General features: G+C 61.3%; 2 protein-coding genes across 4 annotated transcripts; one reads left to right on the top strand and one right to left on the bottom strand.

Annotated features, from left to right (window-relative positions):
* Window positions 1-294: 294 nt before the first annotated feature.
* On the bottom strand, window positions 295-4,818 carry HPCAL4 (hippocalcin like 4). Its single transcript, XM_066564685.1, has 4 exons — window positions 4,714-4,818; window positions 2,483-2,653; window positions 2,165-2,380; window positions 295-1,531 (listed from the first exon to the last, which is right to left on the bottom strand). The coding sequence occupies exons 2-4, from the start codon at window positions 2,642-2,644 to the stop codon at window positions 1,334-1,336; spliced, it is 576 nt and encodes a 191-aa protein (XP_066420782.1). The 5' UTR covers window positions 2,645-2,653; window positions 4,714-4,818; the 3' UTR covers window positions 295-1,333.
* Window positions 4,819-7,317: 2,499 nt separating this feature from the next.
* On the top strand, window positions 7,318-16,777 carry LOC136565989 (CYFIP-related Rac1 interactor A-like). 3 transcript variants are annotated; one of them, XM_066564912.1, is made up of 13 exons: window positions 7,318-7,464; window positions 9,910-9,994; window positions 10,533-10,613; window positions 11,749-11,828; window positions 12,309-12,430; window positions 14,003-14,108; window positions 14,450-14,586; window positions 14,691-14,768; window positions 14,876-14,992; window positions 15,087-15,166; window positions 15,262-15,388; window positions 16,055-16,125; window positions 16,206-16,777. In XM_066564912.1, exons 4-13 carry the CDS (start codon window positions 11,756-11,758, stop codon window positions 16,267-16,269), a joined length of 975 nt encoding a protein of 324 aa, XP_066421009.1. In that variant the 5' UTR covers window positions 7,318-7,464; window positions 9,910-9,994; window positions 10,533-10,613; window positions 11,749-11,755; the 3' UTR covers window positions 16,270-16,777. The 3 variants fall into 3 exon arrangements, with proteins under 3 accessions (XP_066421009.1, XP_066421010.1, XP_066421008.1); XM_066564913.1 differs by lacking the exon at window positions 11,749-11,828; XM_066564911.1 differs by lacking the exons at window positions 7,318-7,464; window positions 9,910-9,994; window positions 10,533-10,613 and having other exon boundaries at window positions 11,644-11,828.
* Window positions 16,778-19,769: the final 2,992 nt, after the last annotated feature.

Raw genomic sequence — 19,769 nt, 5'->3', positions numbered from 1 at the left:
ACAAAGCCACCAGCCCTGAGGGAAGGGCACAGCCAGGGCCAGCTCCTGGCTGGCAAAGGAGACCCATTTCCAGAGAGGTTTGGGCTCTGAGGCTCCCCACCCCAAAAGGGACATTCTCTTCCCCAGAGCTGCCTGCACCACTGAAGGGTTTCAACCTCCAAGGCTCCCCAGCCTGTGCTGTCCCCAAGGGTTTCTCCACCCCTTGGGGTGTCACAGGCTTGGATGAGACCCCTAAAATATTCTCAGCAGTGCAGTGCTGTCACCTCACTGTCCTCAATAAACCATCCAGAGGGGGGCACCACACACAGGGAACAGTTTATTTTTCCCTTAAAAAAATAAGTAAGGACTTCACCATCTCCTAACAGACACCACAGCCACCAACACCACAATGTGCGGACTAAACACCGACCTGGGACAGGAGGGGTGGATGCAGCAGGCTGGGAGCGGGGAGGAAGGAGACAGATTTGTTTCTTGTGGCCTCAGAGCCTTTCCAGGAGGCTCAGCAGGAACAGGACCCATCCACACCTCCCCAGAGCCCCCACCCAGCAGCCAGCTGTCCCCACAGCAGTGCCACGCACCCAGGAGCAGCACCAGGACCTGCCTTCCACACCCACAACCCTGAGCCTGCCTCCAGCTTGGGACTGCAGGCCTCACCTCCGTTTCCAGGAGGGTCAGAAATGCCACAGAGCACCCAGGGCAGATGGGGACATCACCCACCTGATGGGATGGAGGGTGGCTGCTGGGATGGGACATCCAGGGCTGGCTTTGGACACTTCTGTTCTCTGCTGGAGTGTCCTGACCAAGCCTGGCTGTTCCCAGCAGGGAAAATAGAGGTGGAAGAGCTAAAGCTGGTGCAAGACCCTGCCCTGGCCTCTCCAGGCAGCCTTCCAGGGAACTGCCAGTGAAGGAAGGACCAGGAGCAGGACTTGGGGCTTTTCAGCCTCCCTGGAGACTTCACAAGCCAAGAAGAGGGGAGAAAACAGCAGAAATGGGACAGAGCTGGTCTCAGTTAGGATCAGGGAATGGGGCAGGTGGAGCAGTGGGGGAAAGCAGGGAGAAAGCAGCAGGGATGTGGGAACAGCTGGCCCTGGTCAGCCAGGACACACCAGGGGCTGCAGGGCATCCATCTCCAGGCTGGGAGAGGGCTGACAGTGCTCAGAGCAAGCTCTGACCTCCAGGGTGTGCAACTGCCCAGGATGCAGCCGGAGCAGGGGCAGCAGGAGGGATGGAAGGTGGCTCATGCCTGGGGCCAAATGGGGGGAAAAAAGGGGATTGAAACCATCACAGGGGGCAGAGTTTGGCTGCAGCCAGTCCAGCCCTGAGCGCCAGGGCTCTATTTTTGCATGTCACACTGCAGGAGCAGGACGATGGAGGGGTCACTCTTTGCGGCCTCCTTGAACTCCTCCAGGGAGATCTGGTCATCCTTGTCCTTGTCCATCTTTGTGAAGATCTTGTCCACTCGCTGCTGGGGGGTCAGCCCGTCCTGGTTCATCCTCATCATGATCACAGTCCCCACCATCTTGTAAATGGCCTGGAGGAGGATGAGAGCGGGAATCAGAGGGAATGTTGGAAGGACACGAGACCCCAGGGCAAGGCAGGGGATGGGGACAGGGTTGCTGCTCTGTTGGGACCCTGTTCCACCAGATCCACACCAAGCACCTTTCAGACAAGGCTCTGCGCCACAGAAACATTTTATGAAAAATCCTTTCCTTAGGATTGTTCCTCCTGAGAAGCTGAGAGGCCTCAGGAACAAAATGTAACCAATGGTTATCTGCTGCTGTGGAATGCAACAGGTGCATCTGGGATTGGGCTCATGTGGTTGTTTCTAATTAATGGCCAATCACAGTCAGCTGGCTCAGACTCTCTGTCCGAGCCACAAACCTTTGCCATCATTCTTTATTTTTCTATTCTTAGCCAGCCTTCTGATAAAATCCTTCCTTCTATTCTTTTAGTATAGCTTTAATATAATATATACCATAAAATAATAAATCAAGCCTTCTGAAACATGGAGTCAGATCCTCGTCTCTTCCCTCATCCTAAGACTCCTGTGAACAGGGTCACAGCTCTGGGTAGGAAAATTCATTCTTTGGTGCTAAAAGGGACCCCATATGTGTGAAAAGCCTGGGAAAAACAAACGATCCCCGCTGGTTTGAAGCACTGGTACCTCAATGATCTCCAGCATCTCCAGGCGCGTGATCTTCCCATCCCCGTCCAGGTCGTACATCTCGAAGGCCCAGTTGAGTTTCTGCTCAAAGGTGCCCCTGGAGGTGACAGACAGGGCACAGATGAACTCCCTGAAGTCGATGGTGCCATCCCCGTTCTTGTCAAAGGTGCGGAACGCGTGCTGGGCAAACTTGGAGGCGTCTCCATAGGGGAAAAACTGCGGGAAGGAGAGAAGAGGAATGGAAATGAGGAGGGGGAGCTCGGCATGGAGGCTGCTCCAGCCCCCCAGGCAGCACTCAGAGCCCCAGCTGGAGCCCACCTTGATGTAGAGCTGCTGGAACTCCTCCAGGTTGAGGATGCCGGTGGGGCAGTCCTTGAGGAAGCCCTTGTACCACTGCTTCAGCTCCTGCTCGCTGAACTCCGTGCTCCTCACCAGGTCATCCAGCATCTCCGGGGCCAGCTTGCTGCTGTGCTTGCCCATGGCTGCCCCCTGGAAAGGAAAATCCACGCCAGGCTGGAGAGGGATGCTCCTCCCAGGCCCTCATCCAGCCTGGATGATCCTGCATCCCTCTTCTCCTTGCTGGAGCTGATCCACCTGGCTGATGGGTGTCCATGAAGGACAGCAGCTGTTGCAATGGAGATGTGGCTTTGGCCTTTGCTCCTGGAGGTGTACAGGAGCTGGCCTTGGGACAGCCCACCAGGGCAGCCATCAGCATCACCCCATCCCCTGGGCTCATTTTGGGCTGAAGGAAAACACTCAGAAAGCAACTGAAAACTCAGAACTCCTCCCACTGCCTTTGCCAGAGCACAATCACAGAATGCTAGAATGGTTTGGGTTGGAAAGGACCTCATTTAGCTCCAGCCACATTGCCATGACAAGGAACACCTCTGACCAGCCCTTCTCTAAGGGTGGGACAACAAAGAATCTGCTATTAGGGCATGTAAAAATGTCCCTGGTGCCACAGGCCGTGCAGCATCCCACTGGCCAGAGAGATGCCAATCCTCCTCCTTGGGGAAGACAGGGTCTGTAAGGCTCCATTTACTGCTTCAGGCTAGGGTTACTCCTAGGGTTAGGGTTTAGGGTTACACCAGGGGTTAGGGTTTGGAAACCACAAAGCCCAGAGCTCCAGGCACACCCCAGCTGCCAAAGGCTTCCCAAAGAGAACACAGAATTTCCACAACATGGCTGCCTCCATGGCCTTTTCCTTGGAACCAGCCTTAGCCTAAGGCTGCTATTCCTGCCTAGGGTTAGGGTTTAGGGTTATACCTAGGGTTAGGGTTTTTAAACCACAAAGCCCAGAGCTCCAGGCACCCTGCAGCTGCCAAAGGCATCCCAAGGGGAACACAAAATTGCCAAAATATGGCTTCCACCACAGCTTTTTCCTTGGAACCAGCCTTAGCCTAAGGCTGCTATTCCTGCCTAGGGTTAGGGTTAGGGTTTTTAAACCACAAAGCCCAGAGCTCCAGGCACCCTGCAGCTGCCAAAGGCATCCCAAGGGGAACCCAAAACTGCCACAACATGGCTTCTACCACAGCTTTTTCCTTGGAAGCAGCCCTGGTCCGTGGTGTGCAGCAGCAGCAGGGAGCCCTGGCAGGCCCTGGCTGTGTGGGCAGTGAGCAGAGCCCGCTCCGATACGCGCCGTGCCCGCTCCCACGCATCCCCGGCTGCCAGCGCCGCTCAGCCCGAGCAGCAGATGGTTCTCCGGGAGCTCCTGGAGCTTCTCTCTCCATGAAGTTGAGGAGAAGTTCACCTGGAGCCCAACCAAGCGCCATGTCCTCCCAGGGGTTTGCTGTGCTGGCTGTGTTGGCCAGGGACACATGGGGGGGACCCTGGGATGGAGGATGTGGGGTTCCTCGTGCTCCCAGCCAATCCCACAGGCAGCAGCTCCTTCCTGCCCCATCATCCCACCAGCATCTGTCACCGTCTGCCGTGGAAGCACGGAGCCCAACCAGCCCTGGCAGCCCCGGGAGTGTCCAGACACCCACAGAGCACGAGGCATCCCCAGCGACCCCAGCTCGGCTCCACAAACCCCCCCTGGCACTGTGGTCTGGCTCTAAATTGCTGGCATTGATCATAAACCATGCCAGGCACTCTACACGGGCAGATCTGCCATGATCCAAGTCCTCCCACGGATGGAGGATGCAGTGGCTGGGACTCCAGAGCAGCATCCTGAGCTCCACAGCCCTCAAATCCCTTTTCCAAGCAGCACCCAGCCATGCCAGGGCAGGGGACAGCGCCCAGGAGGGAACCACACGCTCACCCCAAAGCACCAATTGTTCAGCAGCTGCTGCTCCCAAAACCGGACAGAGGGGTGGCACTACGGGTGTCCCCCCCAGCCTGCAGCAGCACCCCTGGATGGCACCCAGGGAGCAGGGACGGGCCCCGGGGCTGGGTGGGGGCTCGGGGATGCTCTCCCCACCCGCACCATGGGACGGCTCCGGGCCACCGGCCCCGACCCCCGCTGGAAGCGGCTCCCGGGAGCATCTCCCGGCACCTGCTCCGACGGCTGAACCGCGTCCCGGCCCCGCGGGTGCGGCTCCAGCCCTTACCTGTGCTGCGGCGCGGGCAGGCGGCGGCTCGGCGGGGCCGGGCGGGGCGCGGAGCCGCTGCCGGTACCGGAGGGGCCGCGGTCCAGCCGCCGGCTCTGCCCGCGCCGCTCCCGCCCCTCTTGTAGCCGCGGGCCCCCCGCCCCCCCGGCGGCGACGCTCGTCCATTGGCTGGGAGAGCTGTCAATCAGGCGGGAGGGGCCGGGGGTGGGGGTCGAGGTGGGGTGCTGGGGGGTACTGGGATGCTGGGAGGGGAAATGGGGCCGGGATGCAGGGACCGGGGGCAGTGGGATCCCGGGGATGCCGCCCCCTCACCGCCTGCCCTGGGGACACTGGGACACGCCAGGGGCTCATGGCTTGGCACAGGCGCGGCTGAAGCACACAGGAGACAGGGACAAGAAAACCACTTTGATCTCCAGAACCAAACGTGGAATGTTTCCATGGAGATCGCCGAGCGCTTTTCCCGGTGACCTTGGCGTCCTGCTGTGATCCCAGGGACACTGGGCCCGTCCGAAGCTGCCCCTCTGCATCTGCTGCCCACCGGGCCTGCATGAAGTCTTTGGCCAGCCAGGGCTGCTCCCCATCCCATCCCATCCTATGGATCCCATCCCATCCCACCCCATCCCATCCCATCCTATGGATCCCACCCCATCCCACCCCATCCCACCCCATCCCACCCCATCCCATGGATCCCATCCCATCCATCTCATCCCCAGTGAGCTGTGGGGTGCCATGGGGTGCTCAGCCCTTCTCCAAGGCAGCTGCCCTCAGGTGCACCCACCTTTTCTGCACTGGGGGCTGCAGGAAGGAGCAGAAAATGCCCCAGCTGCAGGTGAGACAGGGCTGGGTTACAAAAACCACGAATATCTGTGTTTTTTTTTGTAGCAGTGGGGCTGAAGGGCTTCATCCTCCTCCCCCCCAGGGCTGGACGTGGCATCCTTGTGCCATGTCCCCGGCCAGGGCTGGACCCCACCTGGAATGAGGTGATTCTGCCCCACGGATTTTGGGTCACCTCCACAGCCTCTGCTGGGCTCCGTGTGGCCCCAAAGCCTCTCCGTGAGCGTCCCCGAGAGCCGGGGGAGGGATGAGCCCCCCCGGCCCCTCGGGCGGTTCTGGGATGTGGAGTAGAGAAGACACCAGTTAGCAGCTCTGCAAACCGCCCGTGCCCGGGGTGCTCCGGGGAACTGAAAAATTAATGAGGGCTTAATTGAAGCAGCGCAGGCTGCCAGGGCTGAGAGCGGCCCGGCTCAGCCTACGGGAAGGGGGAGCCGGAGGGGCTGGGAGAGGCAGGGGAGCCCCAGGGATGCCCTTGGGATGAGGATCAGGGTGACGGTGTGGTCCTGGGATGTCCCTTTTGGGGCCCTGACACCCCAAGCCGCGGTGCTGGGGGTCGTGGAGGGCTGACCACACCGACAGAGCACCCACTGGAGCACCCAGCTGAGCCCAGCACCCAAACTGGGGCACCCCAAAACCTGCATGAGCCCGGGTCCGAATGGGATATTGGCCCTGGGTTTGCAGAGGGGACAACAGGGTGTCTGGAGGGGACACAGCCGTGCGGGCAGCGCTGCCTCAGCCACAGCTTTTCCCTCCCCACTCCTGCAGCAGCATCCCCCAACACCCACCCCCGGGGCGCGGAGCTGTCGGGGCGCTGCCGGTTCCTGAAAACCTCCAAAACCTCCCCATGCAGCGGCTCCGAGGAATGCACAGGGCTGCAGCTTCCCCCAGCGGCTGCGGGCGGCAGCAGCACGGCCCGGGGGGGCTGTGCCCGATGGGGGAGACCCCGCAGCCCCCTCTGCCTCCGCAGTCCCCCACAAACCGCGGGGGCTTGGGGAGCAGGAATCACGGCTGCTTACCCCAGAATCCCGACAGCTCCTGTCCCTCAGCCAGCGGTGACGCTGCCGGTGCTCGGGGCACTGCCAGGCCCTCCGAGACCCCCCCCCAGCACAAAATTGCCTGTAAAGGAGTGAGGAGCTGTTGTCACCCACCCCATGGCCCTGAGGGACAGCTCTGGGTGCCACTGGGCAAGCTGGACCCGGGGTGACCCTAACACTGGGGGTGCCTCCTGATGTCCCCACTGTCATGCCCAGCGCTGGCCTGGGAAAAGGGGGGAGTTGGGGTAGAAAAGCAGAAATAACCCAATTTGGGGGTTCCTTTCCTCCTTCATCACCCCTGAGGGAACAGCTCTGTGCTGGTTCTTGCCCCCAAACCCTTTCTGCCCCGTCCTGGGGGAGCTGGTGAGGCACAGAAGGTGCTGCCTGCCTCAAACAGGGGTCCTGGCACGGGGGTCGGGTTTGTCCTCGCTGCGGTGGCACCACGTGGGGTCGGTGCCTGTCCCCCTCCCCTGAGAGGGGACCGGACCAAGCGGCGCCACCCACAGGCTGGGGCAGGAGCAAAGGAATATTTGGATTTTCCCTCCCCCTTGTGTGAGCTGGGTCTGGCTCTGATGTGGGGCGACCCTCTCGATGTCCCCGCATCCCCCAAACCCAGCGAGCAGCACGCAGACCCCTCTCCCCGCCAGGCCGCAGCGCTCTGCCGGCCGGCACGCAGGGGGTTAAACATCCCCGTCTCGCTCACACTTGAGACGTCACCGTCACCAGTGGCGTGGGGGGGCCGGGGGGCTATGGTGGTCTTTGTGGTGCATTCGGCAGCTGGCGCAGGGCGGCTCACGCACACGGCGGGCGGCTCGTCCCGCAGCATCCGCGCACTCCCGACCGCCGCCACCGCCTGCCCACGCCGCGGGCTCCCACGGCCACGGTGAGCGCGGGGACAGGGCTGCCAGCAGGCCCGGGGACAGGGCAGGGCGGGGGGTGTCCCCCAGGGACCCCGCCGAGAGCCGCCCCTCTCCGCGCTTTGCAGCCCCGGGAGCGGGGATGGGGCGCTGGGCGATGCCGGGCTGGGCGATGCCGGGCTGGGTTCGCCCCGCCCGGGGCTGCTGCAGGGTCCCCGGAGGGTGCGGGCGCTCGGTGGGTGCTGCGGCTCGGCTCCCGGCAGGCGGCCCTGCGGTAAATGCGCGGCTCAGCCGCAGCCGCAGCCGGGCACGGGGGAGCCCCGCAGCCCCCCGGCCCCACTCGAGGGGGGCTCAGCTTCCTCATCCCTCCGGACACGGAGCTGCCCGAAGCGGGGAGGGGGCACCGCGCCGGGACCCCCAGCTCCACCCTGCCCCGGTTGATCCTGGGGTGAGATCTGGCCCCCGCACCCATTCCCGGCATGAGCTGTGCCCTCCCCCCATTGAAAATCCTTCGGGCACCGCTCGTCCGAGCCTGCGGCGGCTGCGGCGGCGCCGGCGCGGCCATGGGCGGGGGGCAGCGGCCGGGGGGGCGCGGCGGCGGCGGGGGGCACCCGGTGGGCACCGGGCGGGCGAGGGGCTGCGGGGAGCGGGGCCTGGTCAAGGGGAAGGGGCAGGGAGCCCCCGGCCGGGGCTGCGGCGCTGCACCAGGCTGCGGTGCCCAGGGCGATGCTGCAAAGGGACACAGCCCTAAAACGGTGACACGGCCTGAGCCCGGGGACATCGCTGCCCCTCCGGGCACTGCCGGCTCAGGGGAGGGATGCTCCTGGATGCAGCATTTGGTCCTGCCTGGAGCAGGAGTGCGGGTTCAGCCCGCCGGCTGGGTTGTCCCCATGGAGGTGACACCGCCGTGGGTCCCCGTGGGGCAGGATGCTCGTGGGGAGCAGGGGGAGGCGGCGCTGCGGGAACGGGGGCAGGGTCTGGAGCGGGGCTGGGGTGCAACGAGGCCACCGCAGGGAGGGACAGGAGCCGGGGCCACCTCGGGTGTGGCTGGGGACAGGGAACCGGCTGTTCCCAGCCCTCCTGTGGCAGCGCGTTCCTCTGTGAGCGCTGCCGGTTTGGGGGTGACTCTCCCAGCGGATTTGGGGTGCACAATTCCCCCAGTTCAGCAGTGAGCAGCACTGGGGGGAGCCCCTCGCCCTCTCCCGCAGCCCCCCTGGGAGGGATGTGCTGTGGCCCCCCGGGCCAAGTGTCACTGGGGGGTTTAAGCACCTGGGACCAAGGAAAAGGGGTAAAACAGGGGCTGAACCCCAAGGGGCGCTCCCCTTACCCCAACCCCAGGGGCTGCAGCAATCCCCAAACCAGCCCCTGGCACCAAACCCCTGCACCAGGGCTCTGGGGTCACCCCGGGGTGTCCTCACACCGAGGACCCACCCGTGCCCCTTCCCTGGGCACAGGCAGAGTTCAGCAGTGACAAATCCCAGCCCCAAGCTGCCCGTCAAGGACAACGGTGGCACAGGCACGAGGACGCCCGCACGCCGGTCACAGCCTGTGTGCCAGGGCCAGGGGCCAATCTCCCACCCCAGGGACCCCCCTGGCACCCCAGGGACCTCCCCAGCACCCTTTAAGAACAGCCCAGTGCTCAGCAGGATGAGCCTCGGGGTCACCGCACCAGAGCAGCTCTCGGTGCGTTTGGTGCACCCCAGTTACCCCAAAATCCAGCTGCATTCAGGCTTGTGCAGCCCCAGTGCAAAGCCACCACTTAGTGGGCCTGGGAGGAGGAGGAGGAGGAGGAAGGCAGAGCCATCACTGTTGATGCCAAGGGTCTGGGCTGGGCTGGGGGGGACACAGCCCCATTCCAGGCACGAGGCCACCCCATCCCTCCCCTGCTGCTCCAGCTCTGCCTCTCCCCTTCCCCAGCCTCATTAATTAAACCCCAGCACTTAATTACAACCTGCTGAGTCCCGTGGCTGCTTCCTGGTGCCTGCTGACACCGTGGGGCCAATCCTGACCCCCTCCATCCATGTAGGAAAGGTGGGGTGCAGGGAATTGGGGGAGAGCCCCGTTGCCTGCAGGATTTGGGTTGTGGCTCATCGGCAGCGTAAAGGGATCTTCACACAGCGCTCAGGAAAGAGCAAACCCAAGCACTGGAGCTGGCAAAGTCATCCCTGGGGATCTTGGCCTCTCCGAGGAGGGATGGGGACAGATGGCTCCACTCTGGAGTTGTCCCCGAGCTGCTGGCAGGTCCCACAAGGGGTGATGAGGGACAGGGGACGCTCAGCCCGATGCCTGCTGAGCTCCCGGTGCCAGTAAAAAACAACCAAGGGAAATAAGGCAAAGGCTGGTGGCAGCAGGAGATGGAGGGGACATCCAGTGTCCCACTGTGCTTCCCCTCCTGGTCACCCACCCATGGGTCCCCAGGACAGGGAGGTGCCCAGGGGGCTGCCCTGACCCTCCTGCCCTCCTGCCCACAGGTCCTTGCTGGCCCATGAAGTGACCCGGGTGGGTGGCACAGCCCCTGCTCCTGCCGTAGCCACCGCTGCCACACCAGGCACTGAGGTAAGGACCCGAGAGCAGGGCTGTGGGGTGGGTGGGATGCTCTGGCACAGGCAGCGGAGCCCCAAACAGGGTCTGTGGGGCACAATTCCCATTGGGGTCTTCCCCTGTCCATGGGGGATGCCCAGCCCCATAACCCAGGGGAATGCCATGACACCATGGGGCAGCCCCCCATCCCTTGGGGACGCCAGGGCTGGGGAACTGGGGTGTCTCAGGGGTGGCAGCCTGGCCAGGGCTGCCCCAGGAGCACAAGGCCCTCACCCCTCTTCCCTTCCCACCTCTGGAGCTGTCAGAAGTGCTGGGAGAGCTGTCACATTCCAGGGAATGCTCACGGCTGTGTGCCCGGCCAGGAGGAATCGGGGTGGGCACAGGGAGGTGCCGTGGTGGTGGCCCTGGGGGCTCGGGGGTGCCATGGTGGTGGCCCTTGGGGGCTCGGGGGTGCTGGGGTGTCTGGCTCGTGTCCCCTGGGGGCTCAGGGGTGCTGGGGTGTCCAGCTGGTGGCACCGGTGCTGTTCCACTCTGTTCTGTTTCTCTCGCTCAGGTCTGCTGGCCATGGGCAACCTGATAAAGGTATTGGGCAAAGATTTAGAAAACTGTCCTCATTTTTTCCTGGATTTTGAAAGTAAGTCCCATGAGCAGGGTGGGCATGGGGAGGGCGCCAGGGCTGCCACCGCAGCTGCTGTCCAGAGGATGGGGACAGCCACAGTGTCCCCAAGCAGCCCCATGTCTCCAGGTGCTTTGGGGCCCTGAAAAAATCTCCAAAATGGGGCAGGGTTCTGGGACTCCATCCCTCAGAGTGGGGCAGATGTCCTGGCAGAGTGGTGGGATGCAGGATGCAGCAGGCACACACCCAGTGCTATTAGCTGATGTCCCGTGACAGCGCCAGGACAGGGACAGCCTGCGGGCGGGGAAAGGAGGAGGGAGTGCTCCAGGAGGAGGGAGTGATCCAGGGGGAGGGAGTGATCCAGGAGGAGGGAGTGATCCAGGAGGAGGGAGTGATCCGTGCCACCTGCACTGCTGGGAAGGTCAGTGCGGCAGCTGCAGCCTGCACCGAGGGAAGGGGAGCAGGGACCTGCCTCAGCTTCCCGTGGATCGGGGCTGAGGGCCAGGAAAGGACAGCTCTGGGCCTCCCAGGCTGGGCATGGGGGAGCAGGATGCCAGGCCCCAGGGCTCCCCTGGCTCCTGCAATTCCTCCCAGGGCACAGCTCAGAGCAGGATTGAGGAGGGTGAAAAGAGTTCAGTGGCATCTGCCCGCCCCAGCTCCATCCCCAGCGGATGCACAGCTCCCCGCGCCACCTCTGACTCCAGCACCCCCCAAAACGCCCAGGGCTGGGGACACACAGCCCCCCACTCCCACGGCGAGGAACCTTCCTGCTCCTCCTGGCTCCTTTGAGGCAGCACAACCTTCTCCTGCCTCCAGCCCCCTCCACAGCCCCCCGGCACAGTTCTGGGGGCTCCCCAGGACCCCTCTGCACTAGAGTAGGGGTTTGGCTGTTGCCAAACTCCAGGGACTTCAGGGATTTCTCGGCGGCTTCTCCTCCCTTCGCTCCTCCCTCTCCATCACCCATCCGCCAGCGCTCATCACCATCGGGGGGGAAGAGGCTGCACCCGGGGCCGGGAGCGGCTGCGGGGTCACCCCCGGGGAGCAGCGGGGGGAGGACGGGGCTCCGGCCGCCGCCGCTGCCCCCAGCCCAGCACCTCTTCCCCGGGCTCCACCTCACCATCATGCTTTTTTCCTCTTGTTTCTTCTCTTGCAGGTTTCACATGGGGAACCTTCTAAAAGTGTTGACTTATAACGAACTTGACCAAGGCCCTAATTTTTTCCTTGACTTTGAAAGTGAGATGGGATTTTTATTTTCCGTTTTCGTTCCGTACTTAATCCTGAGTTCCACATCCACACCATTTTGAGTTCTTTGTCCCCAGTCGCCCATCGCATCGCGCCCATCCCAGACGTCCTCCCCCACCTTTGCCATCCGGGGGTGTCCCCGGGGAGGGGGGCCAGGCCCGTGGCCGGGGGCTGTCGCTCCTCACCTCTCCCTCCGGGGCTCTTTGCAGCCCCTTGGGGCCGAGGGGATCCCTCGTGGTGAGCAGCACCGCGGGCACAGGGCAGCCAGGACTCACCCCCAGCCGCCCCCCGCTCCACGGCTTGACTTGAGCTGGGGCAAGGAGAACGGAGCAGGGGCAAATCCGGCCAGGAAGGGCTGCGGGCCGGCGGGGGAGCCGCGGCCGGGGGTGCTGGCACCCCGCTCTGGCTCTGTCCTCCCCGGGCCCCGCTCAGAGCCCTCCGGGTTTCTCTCCCCGGGGCGCTGCCCTGCAGATGCGCAGCCCACGGAGGCCGAGACGGCGGTGTGGAACCAGGTGAACGCCGTGCTGGAGGAGGCGCAGACCATCCTGGCCGAGCTGCAGTCCTACACAGGCGCCGGGCAGGAGATCCGAGAGGTGGGTGCTGTTTTGTGGAGATAATCAAAACTCGACAACTTTTGTGAAAGTTGTAAAGCTGGTATGTGTCGCAGACATCTTTTATGAAAAATCCTTTCCTTAGGATTTTTCCTCCTGAGAAGCTGAGAGGCCTCAGGAACAAAATGTAAGCAATGGTTATCTGCTGCTGTGGAATGCAACAGATGCATCTGGGATTGGTCTCATGTGGTTGTTTTTAATTAATGGCCAATCACAGCCCAGCTGGCTCGGACAGAGAGTCCAAGCCACAAACCTTTGTTATCATTCCTTCCTATTCTATTCGTAGCCAGCCTTCTGATGAAATCCTTTTCTTCTATTCTTTTAGTATAGTTTTAATGTAATATATATCATAAAATAATAAATCAGCCTTCTGAAACATGGAGTCAGATCCTCGTCTCTTCCCTCAACCTGAGACCCCTGTGAACACCATCACAGGTGTGTTTATTACAGCGCTGGACGCATGTGGGAATCGTTCCCCTAAAATGTCATGTGTACTTCTGGGAACTTCAGGTCTCTTCTTATCCCCCTCTCAAATACATATGCACACAATTTCACAATAGGTTCATACATATTCATTTTTATGAATTTCGTGTGACATTTGCTGCTAGTTCTTCTTTATCAGAAAGAATTCCTAGGACAGGTTGAGCTGCTCTCACAGCAGTCTCTGTCTCTCTCTATCACCTTCTGTCTCTCCCCCCCATATCTTTGTCTTTCACTGAAGCAGTTTCTCTGAGCCTAGGCCTTGCAGTCAGGCTACAGAGCTATGCTTTCTAACCACAGACTCGACTCAAAAACGTACATTTCACCTAAATAAAAATGCATTTCTACCCTGGAAAATTTCCACTCTGCCTCAGCGCAGCCCCGGGGCCCGCACACCCTCCGGGGCTCGGGGCAAGCGCTGGCGCCCTCCCTGTAGGAGCATCAGGGGTAGCACGGTCGGGACAGACGGAGATGAGAGATCTCTGCAGCCAGGTTGTGGAACTTGCGGTTTATTGCAAAGGGCCTGGGCCCTGCTGGGAGCTGCCAGGCACAGCTCGGAGCAGGCCTGAGAGAAGAGAGGGGGAGAGAGGATGAGAGGGTGAGAGAGTAAAAGCGTAAGAGAGTAAAAGGGGTAAGAGAGTAAAAGGCAAGGGAGTGAAGTTCCTGTTACAATACAATAAATCATCTTCTGTGTTGAATATTCTGATTCTTACGAACCAATCTAGTACAATACACAAATTCTATAGCATTTCTATACAGCCTATAAGAATCACTACATTACCATACTGTGCTACATTTTAAACCCTAAAAACTCCTCTTTGGGCCCCTTCTGCCAAGCTGGCAGGGTCTGCTCAGACCCTTGGGGCTGCCTGCAAGCAGAGGGTATTGTTTCATCAAAAGGGGATCACCTTCAGCTGTCCATGCCATTGTTTTCTCATTGTTCAGTAACTGAGGGATCTCAAAGCTTGCTTTCATTTCAATCTCGCTTGTAGTTTCCATATTCTCAAAATCTTTGCCAGACAATCATATTTATGAGGCTCTCCTGTTTCATCTTCCCCAACGCTCCCCTCGCAGGCCATCCAGAACCCCGGGGACCTGCGGCTGCAGGAGCGCGCCTGGAGCGCCGTGTGCCCCCTGGTCGCCAAGCTGAAACGCTTCTACGAGTTCTCCCTGCGGCTGGGTGAGTGCCCGAGCTCCCCTGCGTCCCCCTGCGCATCCCCAGGCCTGCCCGTGGAGCGCCTGCTCAGCTCGGGATGCTGCGCCGTGCCTCAGTTTCCCCTCGGCCCGTGGGGGCCTTCACCAAGACCTCCAAGATCGATGTGAGCGGTCTTGGGGTCACAGCTGTGGGGTCGCAGCCGTGCCACAGCAGCTGGGATACCTGGGGTCCCTCTCCCTGGCTTGAGGATGGGGAGGAAGGGGGATCCCGGGGGTCTCAGGGTGGTGGTGCTCACTGGGGGCCGCAGGATGAGGGAGGAGGTGAGGTGGCGGTGCAGAGGGGGACCGGGGGTGCTCTGTCCCCAGAGAACGCCCTGCGGAGCCTGCTGGAGGCGCTCACCAGCCCCCCCTACGCCCCGACCCAGCACCTGGAGCGGGAGCAGGCCCTGGCCAAGCAGTTCGCCGAGATCCTGCACTTCACCCTCAGCTTCGACGAGCTCAAGGTGCCTCCCCGTGCGGGGTGACAGCGAGGGGGGTCCCCACACCAGGACCCTGCGAACCAGCAGAGTCCCTTGGGTCCCCTAACCCTGGTGTGTCCCCCCCTCAGATGACCAACCCTGCCATCCAGAACGACTTCAGCTACTACAGACGGACCATCAGCCGGAACCGCATCAACAACCTGCAGGTGGGAGGACTCTGCTGCTCCCCCGGCCTCCCCCAGGGGTTCACAGGGCTGGGGATGGCTTTGGGGGGGGCTTGGCCACCGCAGTGACCCCCAGCACACCCCCCCAGCTGGATGCAGAGAGCGAGGTGAACAACGAGATGGCCAACAGGATGTCCCTGTTCTACGCCGAGGCCACCCCCATGCTGAAAACCCTCAGCAACGCCACCACCAAGTTCGTTTCAGAGGTGAGGGGGGCTGGGGGGACCCTCAGGAGGGGCAGAAACCCCCTCCAGCCACCACACATGGGGGAAAGAGCAGCTGGGACCTGTTGGGTTTCAGAACAAGACCCTCCCGATCGAGGACACAACCGACTGCCTGAGCACCATGGCCTGCGTGTGCAGGGTGATGCTGGAGACCCCGTGAGTGCCCCACTTTGGGGTCTGGGGGGGACATCTTGGTCCTGGGGTCCCTGTGCCACCCCTGCCAGGCTCAGGCAGCCTCTCTGCTCGCCCAGGGAGTACCGGAGCCGCTTCACCAACACCGAGACCCTGCTCTTCTGCATGAGGGTGATGGTTGGTGTCATCATCCTCTACGACCACGTCCACCCCGTGGGGGCCTTTGCCAAGACCTCCAAGATTGATGTGAGTGGTCTTGGGGTCACAGCTGTGGGGTCACAGCCGTGCCACAGCAGCTGTGATCCCTGGGCTTGAGGATGGGGAGGAAGGGGGATCCCAGGGGTCTCAGGGTGGTGGTGGTCACTGGGGGCCTCAGGACGAGGGGAGAGATGGGAATCTTGACTCCATGTTTCAGAAGGCTGATTTATTATTTTATGATATATATTATTTTATGATATATATTATATTATGATATACATTATAATATATATTATGATATATTATTATATTATAATTTACTATTATGATAAATCTTTTATTATATATTATTGTATATTATTATATATTACTATATAATATATAATATAGATATTAGATATTAATACTATACTAAAAGAATAGAAGAAAGGATTTCATCAGAAGGCTGGCAAGCAATAGAAAAGAATGGAATGATAATAAAATCTTGTGGCTGACCAGAGAGTCCGGACAGCTGGGCTGTGATTGGCAATTAATTAGAAACAACCACATGAGCCCAATCCCAGATGCACCTGTTGCATTCCACAGCAGCAGATAACCATTGGTTACATTTTGTTCCTGAGGCCTCTCAGCTTCTCAGGAGGAACAATCCTAAGGAAAGGATTTTTTCGTAAAATGTGTCTGTGACATCACAGCCCCTCTCTGTGCCCCCAACAGATGAAAGGCTGCATTAAAGTCCTGAAAGACCAACCCTCAACCAGCACCGAGGGGCTCCTGAACGCTCTGAGGTGAGACGGGGGCTTGGGGACACGGCTTGGGGACAGCAGAGAGGGCGGGGGGCTGTGACCGGTGTCCCCTCCCCATCCAGGTACACCACTCGGCACCTCAACGACGACACCACGTCCAAACAGATCCGGGCCCTGCTGCAGTGAGGGCGGGGCCGCAGTCACCGTGTCACCCATGACCATACAGCTCATTTTGTACAGAGGGAAAAGGGACAGCGAGGAACGCACAGAAATGCTAAAAACAAATCAAAACGGGCCTGGGCTCCTGCCCCTCTCCCCTTCCCCTTCCCGCCCCCAAATCAGCACCTGCTCCTGGACACGAGGTGTGGGTGGCACCGTGGGGACACGGGACAGAGGCCAGGCAGGAGAGACCCGGGCAAGGCAATGCTGGTGGGGCTGGCAGCAGGGTGCCCATGGCACGGGGGCACCCTGGGGAGGGGGCAGGTGGTGCCCCTGTCCCCATCCTGGTCCCCAAGAGGAGGAGGAGGAGGAGGAGGAGGAGGAGGAAGAAGTATCCCTGTGGATCTGCACTGACTCTGGAGGAAACGGCTCAGTCTCACCTGGTAGATTTTTAATATGAGCAATTAAATCCACACTCACCTCTTCTTTTCTACATTTTTTTTTGGGTGTGAAATAAAATGACATTTAATCTGTTCGTGGCTGCAGCTGTGTCCCATCCCGTGCCACCACCGTCGCCCCTCTCCGTGACACCCTGCGGGACAAACGCCACCTCCCACAGTGACCAGGAGCGACAAGAGGGACAAGGTGCCCCCCGAGCCAGCCCAGCCCAGCTCCCTCCTTCCCCAGTGCAGCTGCAGACTGGGAGGACTGGGGCTGGAGGCCGGTTCTGGCTGCCGGGGCCGCTGTCTTTGCCGGCAGATGGCCCTGTGACACCGCGACAGCGCAGCCCGGCTGGCCCCACCCGTGCCAAGGCAGCCCTGGGGGCGCCCACCCGGCCTCGCACCCGCAGCCCCCCGAGCTGGGGGAGGCTCCCCCAGGGCAGGACCCCGTGCCAGCCCCTGGGTGACACAGCCCCCATCCCCAGGGGACCCTCAGGGTGGCTCCGATCGGGTGCCCTGGGGTTTGGTGTCCTGCCAGCCCGCTCCTTCCCGCCGCCTTTCCCGCCTGGCACAGGGCAGGAACGGGCACCGTGACCCCCCCTCTCTGTCCTGCCTGTCCGGGGGATGACAATGACACCCCACGGGTGACACCACAGCCCCAGAGCCTCCTGCAAGGCGGCTCTGGCAGGCTCTGCCTCAGTTTCCCCGCTGCCCCCCGTGCGTGCTGGGGGCACATGGGCAGCGTCCCTGAGATGGAATTCCTCAGGGTGCCGCCATGGGGACCCCAAACCTCCACGGACCCCCTCCCCAGCCCCAGGGCTGCCCAGAGGGGACAGAGAGGAGGGGGGACAGCCCCCAGCCCCTTGGGCAGCGGCATTTCCCGGGATTGGTGCCAGGATCCTGCCGTGCCCGGCCGGCTTTGCCGCCAAACGCGCCGAGCTCCCGCGCGGGGCGGGACAGGGACACGGCTCTTGCACAACCCCGGCCAACAGCTCCTTTTATTTTTAGCCTCTTGCGACATTTGGCTTTGCCACAGCCACCTGAAATGCTGCCAAGGCATCGGATGGGGCACGGGCTCCCCAGAGCCCTGCCCTGCTCCCGAGCTGCTCCACGCTCGTGCCTCAGTTTCCCCGTGAGTTCCTTTGACCCACTGGCCCTGTGGTGGCAGCGGTGCCAGCCAAGCCCTGCTGAGCCCAAATGGAGCCCAAAGGGTCCCATTAAATCCCCCCTCAGGACAAGGATCCCACCTGGGAGCTGAGGACGGGGCCAGGACAGGCTCTGTGGTGGCTGCAGCTGCCGTGTGTCTGCAGGAGCTGCTGTCCCTAAGTGACACCGTCCCCCAGACGGTCCCTGGCCCATCCCAGGAGTGTCCCTGCAGCGTGGGAACCGGGCTGGGAAGAGGCAGGACAGCGTCACCACGCGGGACTCGCCACCAGGATGCTTTAAAGCCACCAGAGGGTGTGGGCACAGACACCAGCTGGTCACCGGTGCTGGGAGAAGGTGGCAGCTGTGTCCCAGTGTCCCTGTGCCGGTCAGGCCCTGGCACAGAGCCCATAACATCCCCCCTGTGGTGCCCCTTGCTCGTGAGGGGAGGGATGAGGCCAAATTCGTGCCACGTCCCAGCCCTGACTGTCCCCAAGGTGGCATTTTCAGGGCAGAGCAGGTGGCATGTGCCACCCTGGCAAAGGGCAGCACTGCATGGGTGAGGCTTTTCCTGTGGGAGCATTTCAGAGCCAAAACCGGGTGAGAAAAGGGAACCAAAGGGGATGTACAGCACCTTGAGCATCAGAGCTCAGAGCTCTGGGGACAGTGCCACCCATGTGGGCAGCAGTCAGGGCTGGAGCCCTGGCAGGGGCTGCTGGAGGCAGCACACAGCAGGATGCAGATCGGGAGGTGCTGCCCGTGCACCTCTCACTGCTGGACACGAGGATTTGAGTCCCCCTGGAGCCCTGGATCTGCCTCTGCTCTGCCTGGCACCCAGACTGCCAGCACCGTGTCAAAATGCCGGTGTCCAAGGGAGGGGACTGCCCCGGGGACAGGCAGTGCCACCACCGGGATGGTGCCTGCTCAGCAAGGACAGGGAGCTCCCCCAGCTCAGGCTCTCGGCTCCATGCTCAGCCAGACCAGGGTGCCGAGGGCTTTAATTGATGGCGAGCCAAGCCACGCCGGGGCTGTTTTCTAATCCCAGTGTAATTAATGACCTTATCTTTGGCCAAAGCCATTTAGATTAAGTGGCTGGTGTGATGGGCTCGGCGGCTCCGGCTGCACAGATGGAAGAGCCGCGTTTGTCTGGGGATTAGCGGAGGGCAGATGGAGTGAAGTGCCATTCCCCATTCCCAAACCTCCCGGCACTGACAGCAGCCTGAAACCTGAGACCACAACAACTTTCTCAGCGAGCCCTGGCTGGGACTGGCGAGCGATTCCTGCATTGTTTGTCCCTTCTGCAGGGCCCAGAGCAGCAGGAGCTGCTGCCAGCACCAAGAACTGGTGTGACCCTGCCAGGAGCTCCATCCCAGCCCCTGCCTGGAGACCTGCAAACAGCAGAGGCACAACGCACCGAGAGTGACCTCCCTTGGAGAGCAACCCCCGGCAGGAATGCTGCCCTGGCTCTGCCCAAATCACCTGCTCTCAATGGCAGCCCCCAGCTCTCCAAGGAAGAAATCCCACCTGTATTGTGGTGCTGATAGGATCAGGGCAGGTGTCCGTCCTCCACTGCATGGACAAGGAAGTGTGGCACACCCTGTTCACCTGGAACACCTGGGAACCAAGGCCTGGGAGCCCCTGCCTCCCCCTGCTCAGCACAGCCCGTCCCAAACAGGCTCCTGAAGAGAACAGGCTGCTGGGCAAGAGGAATAACACGAATCTGTGGGGATAACAAAGTTCATATTAAACCGATTAAGGATATTTAATCCACCTCTAACAGTATGGACATCTGACTGCACTCAGGAGCCAGAGCAGATAATCCCAGCCCTCCTTCCCAGTGCTGCCCCAGTGATCCCAGCCTGGCCTGGGGAGATGACTCAACATCTCAGAGCTGTCTGTCACAAACCAGCTCAGCACACGGGCCTGCACTCCCAGCTCACACTT

The sequence above is a fragment of the Molothrus aeneus genome, chromosome 23, assembly GCF_037042795.1.
Source record: "Molothrus aeneus isolate 106 chromosome 23, BPBGC_Maene_1.0, whole genome shotgun sequence".
Classification (NCBI taxonomy): Eukaryota; Metazoa; Chordata; class Aves; order Passeriformes; family Icteridae; genus Molothrus; species Molothrus aeneus.
Note: the sequence above shows the minus strand (reverse complement) of the source record. Positions and strands in the feature narration are given on the sequence as shown.